The 22570-nt window shown below is 36.7% G+C and overlaps 1 protein-coding gene across 4 annotated transcripts in view; it reads right to left on the reverse strand.

Annotated features, from left to right (window-relative positions):
• ZFYVE16 (zinc finger FYVE-type containing 16) overlaps positions 1–22570 on the reverse strand; it is a 51649-nt gene that overhangs the window by 12509 nt on the left and 16570 nt on the right. For all 4 annotated transcript variants that reach the window (XM_027545717.1, XM_027545714.1, XM_027545718.1 and 1 more), the window contains 9 exons: positions 19933–22205; positions 17816–17912; positions 14774–14935; positions 11972–12114; positions 9790–10162; positions 8484–8606; positions 4605–4760; positions 2883–3107; positions 202–284 (listed from right to left, as the gene is read on the reverse strand). In XM_027545717.1, the coding sequence (XP_027401518.1) occupies positions 202–284; positions 2883–3107; positions 4605–4760; positions 8484–8606; positions 9790–10162; positions 11972–12114; positions 14774–14935; positions 17816–17912; positions 19933–22205 (3635 nt within the window). The remainder of the gene's footprint in view (positions 1–201; positions 285–2882; positions 3108–4604; positions 4761–8483; positions 8607–9789; positions 10163–11971; positions 12115–14773; positions 14936–17815; positions 17913–19932; positions 22206–22570) is intronic.

A 22570-nucleotide genomic window follows, 5' to 3' on the forward strand; every position in this document is an offset into this window, starting at 1 on the left:
TCAGGTATACATGAAGAAATGTGTTCTAAAAGCACTTCATCAAGAAAGCTCATTATGTTAAATAAATTAGGATTTATTATAAATGAACTTTCATTATACCAAATATGCCAAATTAAAATAGAAAAAAATAAATATATAAATTTGCTAAATTAATTTAAGTAACAATATAAGAATACTTAATAAAATAGTTCAATTACTCACAACAAGTAAGTTCATAATAGTGTGTCCTATGTCTCCAAAAAGAGGTTTTCGGCCTCTGATACTTGTTAAAGGAGCAGGATATGCTATATATAAGAATAGAAAACTGGTTACCATCAACAAAAACCAAAAGAAGCCTTGAATTTATTACTGTTAATTCTCATTTTTCAAAATTTATGAATAAATACCACTTATTCGGATCTTTGGGGAGAGTAAGAGGTGACATTAACACATACTGGGTATGTACTAGATGCTACATTGAACTGGGACCTCTATATACAGTTTCCTCTTTAAATCGCATTAACAACCCAATTAGGCAAGTGTATCTACTTACTTTACAAATGGGAAGTAGACAGAGGTTAATAACCCTGTGGTTTCTAAGCTAATAACTAGTAAAAGAGATATGTAACCAGGATTGCTCAATTCCAAAGCACTTAATCTTTTCATCATACATGTTGTTTACAAACATTATAATGTCTGGGAAATCACCATAACTGGCTGGACCTCTATAAAATTCTTATAATTTAAAAAGAAACATTCTGAAAATTTAAAACAAAGTATGAAGAATTCAAGATTTTTAAGGCAATTATAAATAATGTTCAATTGTGTTAATTTATGGATGATATAGTTCTTGGATCAGCATGATAAAAGGAACATGCAGGAAGATAGTGCAAAGAAGTGACGTGGAATCTGTCGGCTAACTACTCTTCTCTTTCTCTAGGACACTATAAACACTGCACACCAACAGAGAAAAGTACCTCGGTGGCAATGCAGCAGGACTTCTGGCAGAAAAGGAAAGTAAGAACAGGAAGATAAGACTATTTCTATGATGGTAAAAATCAGACATGTTAAACTGGGAATTTCAGTCCTCAGCTTAGATTAAATAAACCTCTTTGATACCTATTATATAAATGTACTTTTTTAAGATTCTAAGAAAACACACCTGACATTATCTACTTAAAAAAAATTAAGGGTAACTCACATCTTTGCTATATACAAACATATTTTTTTAGTTTTAAAAAATGACAACTAAGCTATTTGGATGACAAAGAATACAGAAAAAATGTAAGTTAGTGGTAAAACACATTAAAATGGGAAACAATATGATTAAGGTAAAGGCTGACTTTTTTACTTCATTTTATATGAATAGGGAGCATCCATTGCAACTTGATTGAGGTAATTTTACCTAAAAAATTAATCTTCAAAAGGTTATGACTTAGAATGACATTCTGTCAGTTACAAAGGGACTTCATAAATCATCTAATTCAACATTTAATGATATTCCAAATAGTCTCAACATAAAAGTACAGGAAATTCCTATTGGAAAATCACTAATTTCAGACAGTTTTCAGTCTTTAATCTTGGGACTCTCAACTTTTGCAATGAACTTCTCCATAGGTATATTATCTTTACAACAAAATAATCACACACATACACACACATCCCACAATTTCAAATTCTAGTCTAAAGTGGCATGAACACCAGTTACATCAAAATGCTGGTCTATCTAAAATCCAGCAAAACACAAAGAACTCAGAAAACAGAGACTAATTAACTTCTGTGTATAACTGGTAATTTTTCTCATTACCACTAAACAGCTATCATAGCTTTCCACCTCCAACCTGATATTTTGAGAAGTCTTTCAAAATATTACTCTGTAATTTTCCTATTTTCAGTATAAGAAAAACAGATTTAGTATATAGAAGTGATACTGGCAAAAATACTGGCCAAATTTATAGATTATTATGTTCCATAATGATTTAAGATTAGCCAGTATTTTGACCTAACTTTCCTAAAGTAACATTCAAATATTAGTATCAGAGACAAAACATGAGCCTGAATGGATGAAACACGTGGCTCAGAATGCTATCTCTTAAGCTCTTTGGTTCACAGTACAAAGCCTGAGATGAAAGTTAATTTTTCACTTCTTACAACACAATTTAATAGTATCACATATTTAAATCTCAAATAGTAAGGACCACCCCCTCAAATTAGAGTTTAATAAATTTGCCAAATAGATTTAAATGTATGTCTCTTTCATGGAATTTGTCCATTTTGAAATAGTAATGGTCACTTTTATAACTTCTCTAAATTTAATTTTCCTCCAAGAAAATATCCATTCAATTAGAAGCAAATGCCTAAATTTTCCTTATATGTGATATACTTTACATGCAATAAATAAATTATTCTTTTCTGTGAGGGATAAAGAAAGGTGTGAATTCAAAAAAGTTTAACACAGAAATTATTTTAGCTTAGAGATAACCTTAGAAATATACATAAGCCTTGACCATTACTTCACAGTCATTTATGTCTGTCATTATAGTATGTACAAATTGGGGTGGGGCACAATGATTTATCTTCTTAATACATAAGCAACATAACAAAATGAACTCCTTAACAGTAACTACTTTCAAGAAAACTTTTCAAGGTTTTCTGTGTTTTGTTTTGAAGTTCAAAAAAAATTTTAAGGTAAGTTAATAATATAATAATTAGGAACATCTACAAACTCGTAACATATCAAGGTTGTCTAATCTTGTACCAGAGGAGGGCTGTTTTAGAATTTTAAAAGTACATCAAAACAAAAGTAGTCCCATTAATACATTAAAAATTCATTTTAATGATATGTGAAATTCTTATTTACAGTCAGTATATGAACCTATATAATTTATTACTCTAAAACTTACCTTTATATTCTGCACCCAATCTCAACATTAAACGCATAGGAAAAACCTTTGCCCATGGAATCTCTAGCTTCTGGATAAGAATTCCACAAAGAAAAGGATTACTTGGTAATAGGAGATCATCAAGTTTCTGAAAAGTAGGTGTAATAAATAAAAATCCTCCATGATCCTTGCTGCTGAGAAAACTCTCAGTAAAGGTAATACTGTCCAAGTTTTCTATGTATTTTCCTAGAAATAAAATCATTAATAAAAAGACTTTAAATTGTTTTCAAGTGGCATTCTGAGTCTGAATGTCCCAATATAAACTTTCTTAAAGAAAAGCAATATATTTTCCTTACTTTCACTCTTGAAGAAGCATTAAATACCTTGTGTGCACAAAGTTCAGTTATTTCTGAGGACTGGAAATTGTGGACAAAAATTTGTGAATGTTTCTAACCATGGGTGTTTTTAAATTTTTCTCCTTACTTCAAGGTCAAGTGAAAGTCATCATGTTCCCCAAATCTTATACAACCTTTCCATGGTTTTAGTTACCTCTGGTCAACTATGGTCCAAAAATATTAACTGGAAAATTACATAAATCTCTTGCTATCCTGCTCTGCCCCACTGGGATGTGAACCACACCTTGGGTCATCTGTCTAGCATGTTCACACTGTATATGATACAGGCCATCAGTCACTCAGTAGTAGTCTCCGTTATTAGATCAACTGTTACAGTCACTGTGCTTGTGTTCAGGTAAGCCTTTTTTTTTTTTTTTTTAGTTCAGTTGCTCAGTCGTGTCCGACTCTTTTCGACCCCATGGACCACAGCAAGCAAGGCCTCCTTGACCATCATCAGGTAAGCCTTATTTTTCTTAATATTGGCCCCAAGGCACAAGACAAGTGATGTTGGCAATTCAGATGTTCTCTTACTCTGCCTAATTTATAAATTAAGCTTCTTCATAGTTATGTATGAAAAAATAGTATGCGTGTGGTATGTGTGTGGCTTTCCCAGTAGCTCAGCTGGTAAAGAATCCGCCTGCAATGCAGGAGACCCTGGTTCGATTCCTGGGTCGGGAAGCCCTCCTGTGAAGGGATAGGATAGGCTACCCACTCCAGTATTCTTAGATGTCTCTGGTGCCTCAGACAGTAAAAAGTCCGCCTGCAATACAGAAGACCTGAGTTCAATCCCTGGGTTGGGAAGATCCCCTGGAGGAAGGCATCACAACCTACTCTAGTATTCTTGCTTGGACAATCTCCATGGACAGAGGAGCCTGGTAGGCTGCAGTCCATAGGGTCGTAAAGAGTCAGACACAACTGAGCAACTAAGCACAGCACACATATATATATTATATATATATACATATATGCTATTTTTCATATAGTATATATCTACTACAGAAAAATAGTACAATAGGGTTTGGTACCATTTCCAGTTTTAGGCAGCCACTGGGGTCTTGGAACTTATCCCCTGCAGATAAAGGGGGACTACTGTGTAGACACATAAGAAGACCAAGAAAGTAAATATATTTTACCTTTTAAAATAGGAAAAAAAAAAAAAAAAACAATAAAGACAATAGTCATGTAAAATGCTAGATTTAAGGAGACTGAAAATGATAACTAAGCTCTTTTAGGTAATAAGTAATCTCGTCATAAAATAAACCTTTAGTACAGTTAGCACTGCTAAAAGCAAAAATGCCCCTCATTTATCCATCCCCTGGTCTGAACAGTTAAAAATAAAATACTGTACCTTTCAGAGCATCCTTATAAATGGTGATAAACAGTCTGAATATGTCCTTAGGAATAGTATCTTCATTTGGCAAACATAGCAATAGAATAATAATTTCTGCCTGTCCCAAGCCATGCAATCCATTGGTTGAGAAGTACCAGTATTTGTCTGAGGAATCTTAAGTGACAAAAGCATACAACTATAAATGTCAGCTTCTAATCCTTTGCATGAAGCACAACTTTTCAAACTCCTTATTTCCCCAATGTTCTCACAAAACTTAAACTGAATTGTGTAAGATGACTTGTGTAACTATGTAAGATTACTTCAATAGTTTTGGTCTCAAGTCAAATAACAGGGAGGGAACAGAGCCCCACCCATCAATAGAAAATTGGATTAAAGATTTACTGAGCATGGCCCCGCCCTCAGAACAAGATCCAGTTTCCCCCTCAGTCAGTCTCTCCCATCAGGAAGCTGGCATAAGCCTCTTATCCTTCTCCACCAGAGGCAGGCAGAATGAAAACCACAATCACAGAAAATTAACCAATCTGATCACACGGACAAGAGCCTTGTCTAACTCAATGAAACTATGAGCCATGCCCTGTAGTGCTGCCCAAGACGGACGGGTCGTGGTGGAGAGGTCTGACAAAATGTGGTCCACTGGAACTCCCCCAGTCGGTGGGTGCCCAATACGCTACTGGAAATCAGCGGAGACATAACTCCAGAAAGAAAAGAAGAGACGGAGCCAAAGCAAAAGCAATATCCAGTTGTAGATGTGACTGGTGACAGAAGTAAAGTCCTATGCTATAAAGAGCAATATTAAAACCAATACAATATTGTAAAGTAATTAGCCTCTAATTAAAATAAATAAATTAAAAAAAAAAAAAAAAGAGCAATACTGCAAGGAACCTGGAATGTTAAGTCCATGAATCAAGGCAAATTGGAAGTGGTCAAACAGGAGATGGCAAGAGCGAACACTGACATTTTAGTAATCAGTGAACTGAAATGGACTGGAATGGGTGAATTTAACTCAGATGACAATTACATCTACTACTCTGGGCAAGAATCCCTTAGAAGAAATGGAGTAGCCATCATGGTCAACAAAAGAATCCAAAATGCAGTACTTGGATGCAATCTCAGAAACGACAGAATGATCTCTGTTTGTTTTCAAGGCAAACCATTCAATATCCCAGTAATCCAAGTCTATGACTGGAGCAGTAATGCTAACAAAGCTGAAGTTGTACAGTTCTATGAAAACCTACAAGACCTTCTAGAACTAACACCCATAAAAAATGTCCTTTTCATTAGAGGGGACTGGAATGCAAAAGTAGGAAGTCAAGAAATACCTGGAGTACCAGGCAAATTTGGCCTTGGAGGACAGAATGAAGGGCTAATAGAGTTTTGCCAAGAGAATGCACTGGTCATGGCAAACACCCTCTTCCAACAACACAAAAGACGACTTTACACATGGATATCACCAGATGGTCAACTCCAAAATCAGATCGATTATATTCTTTGTAACCAAAGATGGAGAAGCTCTATACAGTCAGCAAAAACAAGACCGGGAGCTGACTGTGGCTCAGATCATGAACTCCTTATTGCCAAATTGAAGAAAGTAGGGAAAACCACTAGACCATTCAGGTATGACCTAAATCAAATCCCTTATGATTATACAGTGGAAGTGACAAAGAGATTCAAGGGATTAGATCTGACAGACAGAGTGCCTGAAGAACTATGGACGGAGGTTTGTGACATTGTACAGGAGGCAGTGATAAAGACCATCCCCAAGAAAAAGAAATGCAAAAAGGCAAAATGGTTGTCTGAAGAGGCCTTACAAATACCTGAGAAAAGAAGAGAAGCAAAAGGCAAAGGAGAAAAGGAAGATATACTCATCTGAATGCAGAATTCCAAAGAACAGCAAGGAGAGATGAGAAAGCCTTCCTCAGTGATCAATGCTAAGAAATACAGGAAAACAATAGAATGGGAAAGACTAGAGATCTCTTCTAGAAAATTAGAAATACCAAGGGAACATTTCATGGCAAGATGGGTTCAATAAAGGACAGAAATAGTATGGACCTAACAGAAGCAGAAGATATTAAGAGGTGGCAAGAATACACAGAAGAACTATACAAAAAAGATCTTCACGACCCAGATAATCATGATGGTGTGATCACTCACCTAGAGCCAGATATCCTGGAATGCGAAGTCAAGTGGGCCTGAGGAAGCATCACTACAAACAAAGCTAGTGGACGTGATGGAATTCCAGTTGAGATATTTCACACCCTAAAAGATGATGCTGTCAAAGTGCTGCATTCAATATGCCAGCAAATTTGGAAAACTCAGCAGTGGCCACAGGACTGGAAAAAGTCAGTTTTCATTCTAACCCCAAAGAAATCCAACGCCGAAGAATGCTTAAACTACCACACAACTGCACTCATTTCACACACTAGCAAAGTAATGCTCAAAATACTCCAAGCCAGGCTTCAACAATACATGAACTGCGAACCTCCAGATGTTCAAGGTGCTTTTAGAAAAGGCAGAGGAACCAGAGATCAAATGGTCAACATCCGCTGGATCATCAAAAAAGCAGGAGAGTTCCAAAAAAACATCTATTTCTGCTTTATTGACTATGCCAAAGCCTTTGACTGTGTGGATCACAACAAACTGTGGAAAATTCTGAAAGAGATGGGAATACCAGACCACCCAACCTGCCTCCTGGGAAATCTGTATGCAGGTCAAGAAGCAACAGTTAGAACTGGACATGGAACAACAGACTGGTTCCAAATAGGGAAAGGAGTACATCAAGGCTGTATATTGTCACCATGCTTATTTAACTTATATGCAGAGTACATCATGCAAAATGCTGGGCTGGATGAAGCACAAGCTGGAAGCAAGATTGCCGGGAGAAATATCAATAACCTCAGATATGCAGATGACACCACCCTTATGGCAGAAAGTGAAGAGGAACTAAAGAGCCTCTTGATGAAAGTGAAAGAGGAGAGTGAAAAAGTTGGCTTAAAGCTCAACATTGAGAAAACTAAGATCATGGCATCTCATCCCATCACTTCATGGCAAACAGATGGGAAAACAATAGAAACAGTGACAGACTTTATTTTGGGGAGCTCCAAAATCACTGCAGACGGTAACTGCAGCCATTAAATTAAAAGATGCTTGCTCCTTGGAAGAAAAGTTATGACCAACCTAGACAGTATACTAAAAAGCAGAGACATTACTTTGCCGACAAATGTCCGTCTAGTCAAAGCTATGGTTTTTCCAGTAGTCATGTATGGATGCAAGAGCTGGAATATAAAGAAAGTTGAGCACCGAAGAATTGATGCTTTTGAACTGTGGTGTTGGAGAAGACTCTTGAAAGTCCCTCAGACAGCAAGGAGATCCAACCAGTCCATCCTAAAGGAAATCAGTCCTGAATATTCATTGGAAGAACTGATGCTGAAGTTGAAATTCCAATACTTTGGCCACCTAATGCGAAGAATTGATTCTTTTGAAAAGACCCTGATGCTGGGAAAGACTAATGGTGGGAGGAGAAGGGGATGACAGAGGATGAGATGGTTGGATGGCGTCACAGACTCAATGGACATGAGTTTGAGTAGGCTCCGGGAGTTGGTGATGGACAGGGAAGCCTGGCATGCTGCAGTCCAAGGGGTCTCAAAGAGTCAGACACGACTGAGCAACTGAACTGAGTAAAAATCTTTAAACTATTACTTCAAAAATCACTGCATGTGAAACTGCAAAATTTATTCATATAATATTTGACTAAAAAAATCAATATCCAATACTGCTTATTTTTTTACAGTTGTCAATCAAAATTTAACCTGACAGTGAAATTAATTATTCAGACATCCTGCTTACCAATTAGGCAAAGAAAAATAAATCGTTACTTACAAAATGCTAACTTGACATTCACAAGTAGATTAGCATTTAAGACAAATGTAACAGGACAAGAACCTTCGCCTTCAAGAAGCAAAATGATCTGTTCATGAGATGGGTGTTCTTCTACTACAGGCACTAAAACATGAAAACAACATATTAATTAGAATAAAGATGTCTCCTGTTAAATATGCCTATCACAAAAAAGCCACATTTATAAATCCACCAATGACTTGATCCCAGTTAAAAAGCAAAAACACATCTCATGAAATCAATCAACAACCAGACAACTGTTATATACTACTAATTTTTACTTTTCAATTTATGTGAATATATTAATATTAGAATACATATAAATTCTGATCAATTATATCATATGTATATATAGTCTATGCACAAACATGTTGATTGAATTTCAGCAGCTTTAAGCTTTTAAGACAGTTTTCTAAAGTGGATTCCAATCTGCCAGCCACTCCAATTACAAATTCTAAAATTTGCAACTATAAAAGTAGTCTAGACCCAAATTGTATATACTGCTTGCTGTGATATGCCTTAGGTCAGTGATAAGTGGCTAAGAAAGAACTTGACAATCAACAGGAAAATATACCAATGGCATGCAAAGAACAGGGCTTACAGTATTTTTTTGCCACCATCACTAGGATCATGAAATAGCTCCTACTTACAGAACAGAGATCCTAGGCTTCATGCTCCTATACTATCAGGCACAGAACGTAATCATTTCACGTGGGATGCAGCATAAGGCCTGGAGTTACATGGATGTATTCTTAGGGAACTATTCCAAGGTGGCAGATAGCCACAGAATCTCCAGCTTAGAAAGGTCCTTGGAGACCACCTAAATTATCTTCTTTTACAAAGGAAGCTGAGGCCCAAAAGATTAAATTATACTTCAAGTCATAGGTATATCATGTAGCAGATGAGGAACTAAAATTTCTATTTCTGTCATCCAATCCAATATTCTTTTCTTTAGGTACTATGCATCTTTAAAAAAAAATGATATGGAGTCAAAACTAATAAAAGACTTAAAGCCTATGAATTTCTCTGTTGTACCGGACTTTAAATTAGGGACCCAGATACATGAATCACATTCAAATCAACTCAAGAGGTCAGATATTTTTAGAATTGTTTGTATACAGTAAGACTTTTTGCAAACTAGTGTTCCATGCCATCATACATATTTCAACCACAGTAAGTTTAAAAAAAATACATTTCATATATCAGAGACCAAATTCATCAATATATTCTTCTTTAAAAAAAAAAAACAACAAAACTCCTTTTTAAATTTAAATAACTGCTATCCTACCTGATCCCTTTTCTCCAGATGTAACCAGAAGAGGGGGCAAGCTGTCCTCATCATCAGGTAGAAGACTCATCTTATTGCAAACATTATCAATACTACACAACAACCTATAGTCTGAAGTACTAGCAACAGGTAAACTGCTGTTAACCAAGACATCAGTAGGACCTGATGGTTCCTCAGTTTCTGCAAAAACATCATCATCTAGTGTAAAAGAAGCAGATGTAGGCAACCCCTCAGTTCCTGTGTTTGTAGGCAATTTTTCCACAGGTGGAACCTGAGAAGTAGGACTTTGAATTATCTCATTTCTTGTATCTTCTGTCTCACTGTTTGGTTTTTCCACTGGAGTAGAATGGGCATGATCCACTGTGTTTACCATCTGTGAAATATGGAGGAAAAAGCCCAAATCAGTTCAGGGTCTCTGCTCAAATGTGAAATATTGATTGTAGACAGTCAAAGATATCTTTTGAAAAAGAATAAATAAAATCAAAATGGGCTCAGAAATTCTTTAGAAGCCAAATTTCCCAAAAAAACAGTACCATCTTGCTTCTAAATTCAAGAACACAGGTTTAGCTTTACTATATGCTCAGGTAAGTATGACTTTAATTTTATAGACTGGAAAAAGGAGGCAAGGACAACTTCAGGATCCTATTCCATACCACAAAGTGAGCATGTTTATTAGTTCAACCCAAGGCACTCCTCCTCCTAATAGACAAAAAAGCCTGGCTGGGAGGTGGCAAGGGAGAGGAAAAGGGGAGAAGGCAGAGAGGGAGAGTGGTTAGGAAGCAAAATGGTAGATATACTCCACAACAGTAGCCGTCTGGAATAAACTATACATCAAATCTGCTTCAATTAAGCCCCCCTCCCCCTTTTTTTTAAGACTGGCCAAACCTGAGTCAATAGAGAACTGTTTATGAACTCAAGTAATACTAGCCTCTGTAAAAATTCCATTTTGTTAAAATACTGATTGAGGGTAGGTGCTAGCTAAGGAACATACTTTTGGTAATTACGGCTCCTTGTAAAACCTAGCTCATGAACTCTTACTGACAAACAACATAAGTTTATATAGTATGGAAACTTGAAGAGAGGATACATGTGCATCTTGTCTAATGTATGTACCCTGGATAAACCAGGTAACTGGCTCAGAGGAGATGCTCAATAAATCTGTTTAATGAATAAATAAGATTTCTACTTCATATGTCCATACTTACTTTTTAAAGTATATTACTATTTTACAATTAAGAGTTCTTAGTGGGTTTGGATTCTGTCTTCTATTTAACACCTAGTACATCTGTATAAATATAAACATATATACTACCATCAGATACTTCACTGAATGTTTGAAAATCATTAAACAAATTAGTCTAAATTGCCTTACTAAATCTCAGTTCTATTTCCCCATACTAGGGGTTCTCAAAATGTGGTCCAGGGATCTCAACACCCTTTCAGGAAGTCAGTGAGGTCCCAGGATTTTCTTCATTTAACTAAAACAACATATCACAACAGACTGAATTTAGAAGTAGATGTAAGAATCTATCTTCTATTAAGCCAGATGTTAAAGAAATTCACACAAAATATAAAACAATGTTATTCCTCTCACTAAACTTTTATTTTGAAAACTTTTCATAAAAATATTATTTCTATTAATGAGTTTATTTTTAATTTAAAATTTTTGTCAGTTTTAATTCAGTAATTATCAATAAACATAACCCACATAACCTGCAGTTCTTTTGAGTTCTCAATAATTTTTAGGAGCATAAAGGGGTCCTGAGATAAAAAAAAAAATTTAAGAATCACTGCCTTAAACTGACATTAAAAAATAAAATCTAAAATATATTCACTACATCATATGTTTCTCATTTAATGAAGCTCAAAGCCTTTTTTAAAAAGTACTCTAGTAATCAGGGGCTTCCCTGGTGCCTCAGTGGTAAAATATCCGTCTACCAACGCAGGAGGTGCAGGTTCAACCCCAGGGTCAGGCACATCCCCTGGAGAAGGAAATGGCAACCCACTCCAGTATTCTTGCTTGGGAAATCCCATGGACTGAGGAATCTGGCAGGCCATAGTCTGCGGGGTCGCCAAAGAGTCAGATATGACTTAGCAACTAAACGACTCTAAGAATCATGCAAGGAATTACCTATAAAATAAAATTTTACTAAATTAACAAGTCATTCTTTAGATTCCTTACCAACGGCATATCAGGTAAGAGAGGACTAAAGTCTTCAGAACATCTTTTACTTCCAGATGATAATTTTGTTGTATCTGCAACTTCACCATTGGGCAATATACCATCTGCAAACCATACTCTCTTTTGTTCTTTGGAGCATAATCCTAGAATCAGTTTAAAAAAGTAAAGCATTTTAATTTGATATTGCAATGATTTAATATTAAATAGGTCAGGAAAAGTTTTCAAAAGCTTTTTCTAACTATTGGCAAGCCCTGCATTTCAGGGTTTCAAGGCCTACAGAAATGGCTTTTTGTGATTCATCTACCCAGAATAGTTTTTTTCCTAATTCCCACAAAGGCAGGGCTGGCCCTAGGAATCCCGAAGTCAGAAAGAGTATTCAGGAGACGTTATACCTTAAGGACATCAGATGCAGATTTAAAGCCTATATCATTAAGGCTAACTTTGTGAGTATGGAGACCAAATGAAATTTAGGGACCAAGACACAGGGAGGGAAAATGGAATAGATCAGAGCATGGTAGATAAGCAAAGGGAAAAAAGTATTAAGAACAGAAGAAAGAAGCATAAAAAATCTAAAAAAAGAAATGGGATCACTTGTGCATCAGAGGTCAATTTCTACTTCTAACAGAAGCACATGTTTTGTTCTTATAATGTTGGATATTTACATTTTTTAATACAATTAATTTACATTTCTTAATAGTAATTAATATTTTTCTCTCAGATTTGGAGGAAATAACTAGATGTCAGCATAAATATCTGTTTTCTTTTGTTAAAAAGCATCTATGGAGGAAGGTTATGAAAATTCCTACCAGATTTTAGCACATATAAACATCAAAAGGACCAACTTTCCATATCATAATACAAATAACACCGAAAAAACTGGACTCATATATAATTTCTGCAACATGGGTGGATATATTTTAAAAGGTATCTTTCTTATATTTGCAATGCTTCATAATTTAATAATTTTAAAGTCAATATAAGAAAATATATAAATATTTTAAAAAGTGGACTCATCATCTTTAGAGTTATAATAACCATACATGCTGAACCTCATTATTTAAGTTACAGTGATAAATAGAAAATAGCTATTAAGTGAGAGAGAAGTGAAACTCAAAATAGTTGACAGAAGTACTTGAATATGTCTGACAATCAGTTATCTTCTAGCATGTTACAGACTAATAGTTTATGTTAAAAAAAATATACACAGTACTGAATAGCACAGGGAACTACACTCAGTATTTTATAATAACCTATAAGGGAAAGAATCTGCAACAGAATATATATACATATGTAACCGAATCACTGCACCATACACCTGAAACTAACACAACACTGTATATCAGCTATACTTTAATTTGAAAATTAAATGAAGGTCTATACAGGTTTTACTCAAGATCCTACAACCTACTACAATAGGTTGTAAAAAAGAACAGAGTGCCCAAAGGTTTTTACATCTTTAAAAGTTTTTTAGAAGATATAAGAAACATTTTTTATTGTAGTGAAATACACATTTAAAAATAGATTTTTAAGGAAAGGGAGACATGCCAATTATTTACCTATTGTCTTTCAAATCCAAGCCCACCCTTCTATATGGTGTTCTGTGATACTCTTTGGACATCTGAAAGGTGCAATTCCCAGCCCCCCGTGCTAGTTGGTTCTGGTCACAGGTACTAATGACAGGCACTGGTTGAAGACTGAAAGGTGGGAAGAGAAGGAATTCTTTCTGTTTCTAGTTTCTGCCAGGATCTCTGCAGCAGCACCACCACCAGATATACCTAACATGTCCCGTGAATTTCAGTACTCCTTACATCAATCAATTAATCAAGCTGGGAACACTCCTTCAGTTATCTTAACACCAATCCTATGAGGCTCCTCAGTGGCCCCAGCATTTGCCACTTGGTGTTCCTCTAGAAGCAACAGCACCAGCCTCATGATGTGGTACCCTAATCCATGAGCACCACATCTGAGAACCAAGCATCTCCTGGTATTCCTGTACTAAGTTCTAGTAACACTGACTCTCCCCTTTCATTCTCCCAACCCTAGGGACAGCAGCTGCTTTCTGCACTTACTAATCTCTGAGTCACTTGTTCAGTCACTCAGTTGTGTCTGACGTTTTGAGACCCCATGGACTGCAGCACACCAGGCCTCCCTGTCCCTCACTATCTCCATGAGTTTGCCCAAACTCATGTCCATTGAGTCTGTGATGCCATCCAACCATCTCATCCTCTGTCGTCCCTTTCTCCTCCCGCCTTCAATCCCTCCCAGTATCAGGGTCTTTTCCAATGAGTTGGCTCTTCACATCAGGTGGCCAAAGTATTGGAGTTTCAGCTTCAGCATCAGTCCTTCCAATGAATATTCAGGACTGATTTCCTTTAGGATTGACCGGTTTGATCTGCTTGCAGTCCAAGGGACTCTCAAGAGTCTTCTCCAACACCACAGTTCCAAAGCATCAGTTCTTCGGTGCTCAGCTTTCTTTATGGTCCAACTCTCACATCCATACATGACTATTGGAAAAACCACAGCTTTGACCAGACGGATCTCTGTTGGCAAAGTAATGTCTCTGCTTTTTAATACGTTGTCTAGGTTTGTCACAGCTTTTTTTCCACCCTTGAGCGTCACTTGAGCATGCCCTTTTTGTTCTTCTACCCTTCTAACATACATACCCTTCTAACCAGTCCCCTGTATTAAGTTCCTTCTGGCAGCTAGTCTAAGGTTCTCTGTTCTCACTAGATTCCTGAATACTAGAAAACTTCTATTTTAATAATTTATCTTTAATATTAGACAGAATTTTCTTCTAGTTACCTTCAACACTTGGTTGTTTAAGTGCTGAGATTGGTAAAGTTGTAGGTGAAGGTATACTTGATGTTTGAGTCTCCTGAAGAGGCTGGACGGTGGCACACTCATCAGAATGATTAGATTTAAGATTAGAACCAGTTGGACTCATCATCCTTTCAAATGCCTGAGCTATAAAGGGAAAAAAATTCATCTCAGATGTTTTTAAACTTCAAAGTAAGTTATGATAAATATTCTATTTTTCAAGTTGTAAGGAGAAAGAAATCAAATGGCTAAACGAGAAGTGGCACGTGGGAAAGATAACATTCTTACTTCCTTATTTTAGTTGGCAGCATTCTACTTCAGTATAAGCTACCAATTAGTTAATTCAATATAATTTTGGCTTATGTTTGGTATCTACTAAAGAAAATCATTGTTATTTAATATGACCATCTGTTTTTGCCATTGTACCCTTAGAGTCTATTTCCAGTATAGTTCCTAGTGATTCTTTTAAGACATAAATCCTTATCGTATCATTCTTCTGCTTAAAATCCTTAGTGGCTTCCCTACTAAAATGAAATTTTAAGTTGTTACAGTGGCCCACAAGACCCCGTCTTAGTCTGCTGCTGCTAAGTCGCTTCAGTCATGTTCGACTCTGTGCAACCCACAGACGACCCATAGACAGCAGCCCACCAGACTTCCCCGCCCCTGGGATTCTCCAGGCAAGAAAGAACACTGGAGTGGGCTGCCATTTCCTTCTCCTAAGAAGGAAAATGTCTTTGTCTACATTTCTATAAATCCCGCCTCTGCTTTCCTAGTCAGCTGATATCATTTCTCACTAAAATCCTACTTACTCATCATGATACAGCCACTGAGGCCTCCTTGTTCTTCAACAGTGAAGCAAGCACTCTTCTAGGTTAGGGTCTTTGCTGTTACTGTTCTCTCTGCCTGGCATGTTCTTCCATATAGCTTTATTCTCTTATCTCCTTCAAGTCTCTGCTTAACATACCATAGTATCATAAGCCCTTATTCTTACCACCTTTTAAAATAACCACCTCTTGCCCCCAAATCTGTTACCATCTATCCCTCTTACACTTTTATTTTTATTTAGAATACTATCACCATCTGATATTCTCTTTGCTATCCTATCCATCACTCCCCACATTCATAAGCTCTATGAGATCAAAACGTCCCATGTTTTGTTTTCAGCTGGACCTCTAAAGCACTGAACAGTGCCTGAGCACTGCTGAATGATGTTTCACCCACACAACATGGAACAGCACTCGCAGCTCTCCCGTAAGCATTTCTCCAAACTGATCTGCTACAAATGCTGCCACTGCTACAGTAACCGTCTTCAAGCGCCACTAAATTAGCACCCTCATGCAATGACTTCCTCTAACTGAACAAAATCCAAACGCAATACCCAGAGTTTCAAAGTAATTTCCAACCTGCCCTAAGTTTATGTAATGGCACTCACATGCATGCTTCTTTAAAACTTACACAGTTTTAGCACAACTTCCTCATTATCCAGTCTATAACGAAACTATCTTTTCTTTTTCCTGGAATTTGTTCTAAAAGAGTCCTCGAGCCATTTTTCTATTAGTAACATTATTTTAAATGATCATGTCTGCTATTTTCAACCCTAACATTGGTGTTAAAGTAACTTATTTATGTTTTCTTGTGGTGTATAAATTAATGATAAACAGAGCTACAAATGAAATTACATGTTATATCAAAACAGAATAAATAAAACAGATATCTAAATAAATCCATTCGAAATATTTTCTTTAATAAACTAATGCTTGATCTCAGTTTCCTAGTTGGTTTCTTTAATGACCGTATCTTCTCTCCTGGATCCTCAGAGTCAGAGTATGTTCTAATGTTCACCTAAAAATCTGACTTGTCAACTCGAAGAATGTTTCAAATCTTCATGGCTGCTTTATTTTTAACCGAGGAGAGATAATTATGTTGGAGCTTGCTCTAAGATTTCTTAATTCTAGCGATTGCTTGGCTAACAGTACCAGCAGTAGTCTTAAAGGCTACTGAAATGGCATAAGCAAAAGATTTAAGTACTTAAATTCTTCATAAAGACTGGTGGTATTGTGGAAATATTAAAAGATTTACACTCTATTATCTTCCAGAGCAGAGGTCAACAGCAGGGAGTAAAGCAGCTTACCTCAGGCTAACAGACTCACATCAGAGCTTTTTGAAGAATTGCTGAAAAAATTTATCTTCATTCAAAAGAGAAAAACAAATTATTATCAGGTATTTATTCTCCTGGCTAACAGGAAGCAGTACCTGAGCTAGTGCACAGGTCTGGTCTTAAAAGTCCCAAGTAATATTTGCTGGGAATTAAACTGTCAACAAATCTTTAAAAATGCCAAGAAGTACTTACTCAAAAGAACAAACGTGTATTTGAAGAAAAAAACAAACATACATATATATAGACACATACACAACTGTGAGAACTAAAGTAAGACCACCAAGATTTTTGCTGATAATAATAGTAAACTAGCTAAACATACAAACAAAATTATAAAACTGAGAAAGGAGAGAAATATGTAAAAGGCGAAACTGTATAAATAGTGTAACAGTCCTATGAATTTATATAAAAATTATAAATATTACTACCTTATCTTTCATTCCCACGGTAGGTTGTAATTTTCCATAAGGTGGGAACTATTATCTTGCCTTATGCTATTAATATATAAGACTGGGTAATATTTACTGGTAGGTATTCTATAAATGTTCAGATTAAGATGATGAGGACGACAATGATGGTGACAAAAACAAACAGGCGGATGAAATGCAGCATTTAGGGACCTGGTACCTGTTAAAAGTTAATGAACTGCCATCCCAGAAACTGAATGCTTCCTTTCCAGACTGGTGGTAATAATTGTGAGAGTGGAACAAAAAGAAGAGAAACCAAGCCTTGGGATGTCCCACCTAAGCCAGATAAGTCAACACTAGGTCCTCGCCTTAAGAAAATAAAGAAGTTTATCTTGGTCCCAATCTAGTTGTTTTTAAGATACATTCAATTACTGGAAGAAGAAATGGCAGGTTCATACTCACCTTTACTAATAGTCTCATAGCAGACTACACATACTCTTGCCTCCTTCTCTAGATACTGCAATTTACACTTCCTATTACAACAGACACCGCAAAATACCTGGAGAGAATAAAATATCAAATTTGATTTTGTTTCAAGCATGGTTATACCTACTGGAGGCAAACACCATTTTTCTGATTACATGACAATCTTTCTAATCATCATAATCATAGGTAATTATTAAAATGATTCTTTTTATTTTTATTGTTTTACTTAAATGAGGTTTCTACAATTTAAAATTATGTTATTGACGAGAATTCCTTTAAATCAATTACGCTAATTAGAAGAGAAAAAAACTTTCTTAATAAGTTCACAATTTTAAAACCTTTCTGTCATCCTTTACAACCCCACTTTTTTTTTTTTAAACTTTTTGGCTGTGCTGCATTGCATGTGAGATCTTCGAATCCCAATCAGGGATCAAACCCAAACTCCATGCAGTGGAAGTACAGTCTTAACCACTGGACTGTCAGGGAAGTCTCCTTCCTTTACAACTTTTAAAAGTAGAATGTTATTCAAAAGAGAAACAGACTCAGATTTATAGAGAACAAACTAGTGGCTACCACTGGGGAAAGTGGGGAAGGGCAAGACAGGGGTAGAGGATTAAAAGGCATAAACTAACAAGTGTAAAATAAACTACTAGGATATGTCGTACAGCACAGGGAATATAGCCAGTATTTTATAATAACTACAAATGGAGTATTATCTTTAAAAATTGGGAATCACTATGTTGTATACTTGAAACTTTCATAATATTGTAAAACTATACTCAATTAAAAACAAACAAACAACACAGACAGAGGGCTTCCCTGGTGGAGAAGGAAATGGCAGCCCACTCCAGTGTTCTCGCCTGGAGAATCCTAGGCACAGAGGAGCCTGGTGGGCTGCTGTCTATGGGGTCGCACAGGGTCGGATGCAACTGAAGCGACTTAGCAGCAGCTGGTTTACATTTGGAGAAGGGAATGGCAGTCCACTCCAGTATTCTTGCCTGGAGAATTCCACAGACAGAAAAGCCTGGGGGGCTACAGTCCATGGAGTCGCAAACAGTCGGACAGGACTGAGCGACTAACACACACACACACACACACACACACACACACACACACACACACAGACACACACACACACAGACACACACACACACACACACACACAGACACACACACACACAGACACACACACACACAGACACACACACACAGACACACACACACACAGACACACACACACACACACACACACACACACACACACACACACACACACACACACACACACACACACACACTGGTGGCTCAGTGGTCAAGAACCTGTTGGCCAATGCAGGAGACACAGGCATCCCTGATCCAGGAGGGTCCCACACGCTGCAGAGCAACTAAGCCCGTGTGCCACAACTCTTAAGCCTGTGCTCTAGAGCCTGGGAATCGAAACTACTGAGCCCATGGGCTCAGTCGAAACTACTGAAGCCTGAGCACCCTGGAGCCCTTAAGCCGCAACAAGAGAAATCACTGCAGTGAGAAGCCCACACGCTGCAACTAAACAGTAGCCCCTACTTGCAGCAACTAAAGAAAAGCTGAAAATGCTGGGGGAAAATGCAACGTTATTTCTATAGGCAAGCCTTAGAATTCACAGACAAGACAGAACACAAATGAAGTCATCTTCAACGTTCTGAACCTCATGCAAGTCAATCTGCTTTTTTTCTCAGTGTTTACCTCAGGTATCAAGCGTAAGACTAGCTTGCATAGTAGTCCTGGAATTAAGTATTCAAGGATAAACTGGAATTAAACTGAATTCCATGCATCTGATGTGTTAATGTCAGGGAGAAAATGACACATATTGTTAGATTTCACAAAAATTAGTGTTCCTCATTTCCCAGTATGTAATACCCATGACTGTGTGATATTTATTCAAACCTCAAGCAATCTATAAAAATGGCAGGGCTTTATATATTTCCACATAAATGAAAAACAATGATTTTAAATTAACTGAATCTTGTAATCATCTATTAATCAGTTCTTCTGTCACATAACGTTTCATTTAAAATGCCTCAAAAGAATAAAAGACAAACATTTTCATAGCTTACTTTTCCGCATGCTCGGCAATGATGTCTCCGTTTCGTAAAAGTAAATTTGACTTGGCAGTTCATACAGTTTGGAGCTTCTGAATCAGGAACCCAAGTAGGTTGTTTCTGGCCCAAAACAAGGCCATCTTTGCAAGTGTTTGTAGGAAGAGATTCTTCATTTGCAGTTACAAAACTGGACCCACCTTCAAAATTACTTTCTATATCAATGTAATTAGAATCGAAGCTAACCTGAGGATCAGTCACAGAATCTGTAGTACAGGTGGTTGCGACAATGGTATTTGCTGTCCTAGGTTTACTTTCAGGCATATTTGGAACATCGAGTTTATTTGGTTCCTTTGAACTCCTTGTTCTTGATGGAACACTAAACAATTGCTTAGGCCTGGCCCCTCCAACATGCACAGATTGACTGTTACTATCAGAGGTTGATAATTCATTTGTAATCTCAGACTTACTGCTAGATAACCCTTGTTCAACTGTAACTGTACTTTTTTCACTTAAAGAAAGGCTACCATTTTCAGCTGTATTTTGTTTATCAATTGTTTCACAAATCATATTAATACCAGGACTTTCCCTAGTAGCTCCTGCTTCAGCATCAAAATATATATTATCAATATTTCCATCATCTAGGCCTTTCATATCTATCTGATTCATTTGAGGTTTTGCATCATTTATATTTTCTTCAAATGATTTTATGTTACTCGTCTGAAGATACTGTTCAGTGAGAAAGGCATCAAGTTCAGCATCACTAATTGGTGCGCCACTTTTCATGCCTTCATCAATGTTAAAGTAATCTAAGTCTTGTCCATCAATATCATTGCTTGAAAAAGTGAGACCTTCACAATGATCAGGAGATTCTGGGGCACTAGCACCAGAAAGCTCTATTTGAGATTCTGCAGCTGTATAAGAACTGCTGTTATCAACGTAATCCATAGATTCAACTCTAATTACCATCTGGTTAGAATCTACCTTTCTATCTCCCATCTTTTCAGTTAATGGCTGATGAAGTATGTTTTTACATTTATCCTGTTTCAAAAGATCAGTCTCCTTAAAAGATTCCCCACCTGAAGTAACTTTCTTCTGTATTTCTTCATGTACAGTCACTGCATCCTGTACATTATCTTTATTTTCATTCTGGGGTAAAAAATCACCATGACCTTTACTGTCAATTAAAGATCCACACAAAGACCCAGGTACTGGAAGACAGGACAATGAGGAGTATGTATTTTCACTTGAAACATGTAAAGCTGAAGCAGAATCTTGGATTACATCTTTATTATCATTAAGATCTACATTTCTTGAGTCTTCTTTTGCAGATTCTTTTATAAATACAGCAGTCCTATCTTCCTCAAAGGAAAAGTCAGGTAACTTGGAATTTTCATCTCTTAAATTTGGATCATTTAAGCATAAACCTCCATCTTTTGGAAGACTGCAAGACAAAGCACTTGTGCTGCCTCCTTCTTTTAAGCATTCTGTGGCAGCTTTAACTGGCACCTCTTCCTCCTCTTTTACCAAACAGCCAACAGCTTTTACTAATTCACATGGCTGGTTCTTGTGCTGTGGGTGGTCTTTGGCATCAAACGCTTTGGAACTTTGTTGAGTCAAAGCAGATGGCATGTTAAAATCAGCAACTGGTTCTGACTGATTAGAGATCTTTTTATCCTCTAAATTTTCTTTTTCATTGTAATTACATGAATCTGAAAGTGCTGTATCTACTTTTACACCAAATTCTGTAGTTCCACTGATTCCTCTGTTTTGTAATTCCAAGCTGACATCGTTCTGTTCCTCTCTGACTGCATTATTACCATGGTCTGCTGAAGACACACAGAAAGTTTCCGACACTGAAGATAAATCCAGTCCAGTCAAGGAATCTGCACTAGACTTCAAATCATCTGGCAATAATTTTTTAATATCTTCTTCACTATTAGCTACATGAACTAAATTACCCATGTCACTTATCAGATCACAGACAGGTTTACTACACCGTCCCATATACAGAGGCTGGATTTCATATGAAGTGCCGCCATCCACAGAAGAAAGGAGATCAAGCCCTGTTACATTTTTTTCATTTTGTAAAGAAGTTAGTCCCCCAAGTCCTTTTTCACTCAGGGCAATCTGATTTGTCTCATAACCTGTTTCTGATGAGACACAACAATTAATGCACTGCTGATCCTTTGGTAGCAATGAAGTTACTTGTGAGGCAGTCAACTCTGAAGAGACTGAATAGTGCTTAGAATCGTATGCCTTTTGTGCATCTTGGAGATAATCTTGTTCATCTAATTAAAACAGGAACATACTGTTAGTGATGAGACCCAAATCAAAATTATTACAAAGATATTATGGTTTCTACAACTTCTAAGCTTGTTTTTTTAGACCAGAGATAGATTACTCTCTTGCAGAATGGTAATAATTCCAGGATTATTTTTATTTGGATTTAAACTATTTGGGGTTTTTACCTTTATTTATGTAGATGTCATAATATGATAGAAACTCTACTTAAAGTAACTCTGTTGCACTATAAAAACCAGACTAAGGAAGAGCTGAAAAACAATCTAACTTCTTTGTGCTGTGCACCAGTTTCCCTGTCTTCATCCTAAGATGTGGAAAACACTGTCTTTCATAGAAATGAAATACCAATTTT

This window comes from Bos indicus x Bos taurus, chromosome 7 (genome assembly GCF_003369695.1).
Source record: "Bos indicus x Bos taurus breed Angus x Brahman F1 hybrid chromosome 7, Bos_hybrid_MaternalHap_v2.0, whole genome shotgun sequence".
In the NCBI taxonomy this organism is placed as follows: domain Eukaryota; kingdom Metazoa; phylum Chordata; class Mammalia; order Artiodactyla; family Bovidae; genus Bos; species Bos indicus x Bos taurus.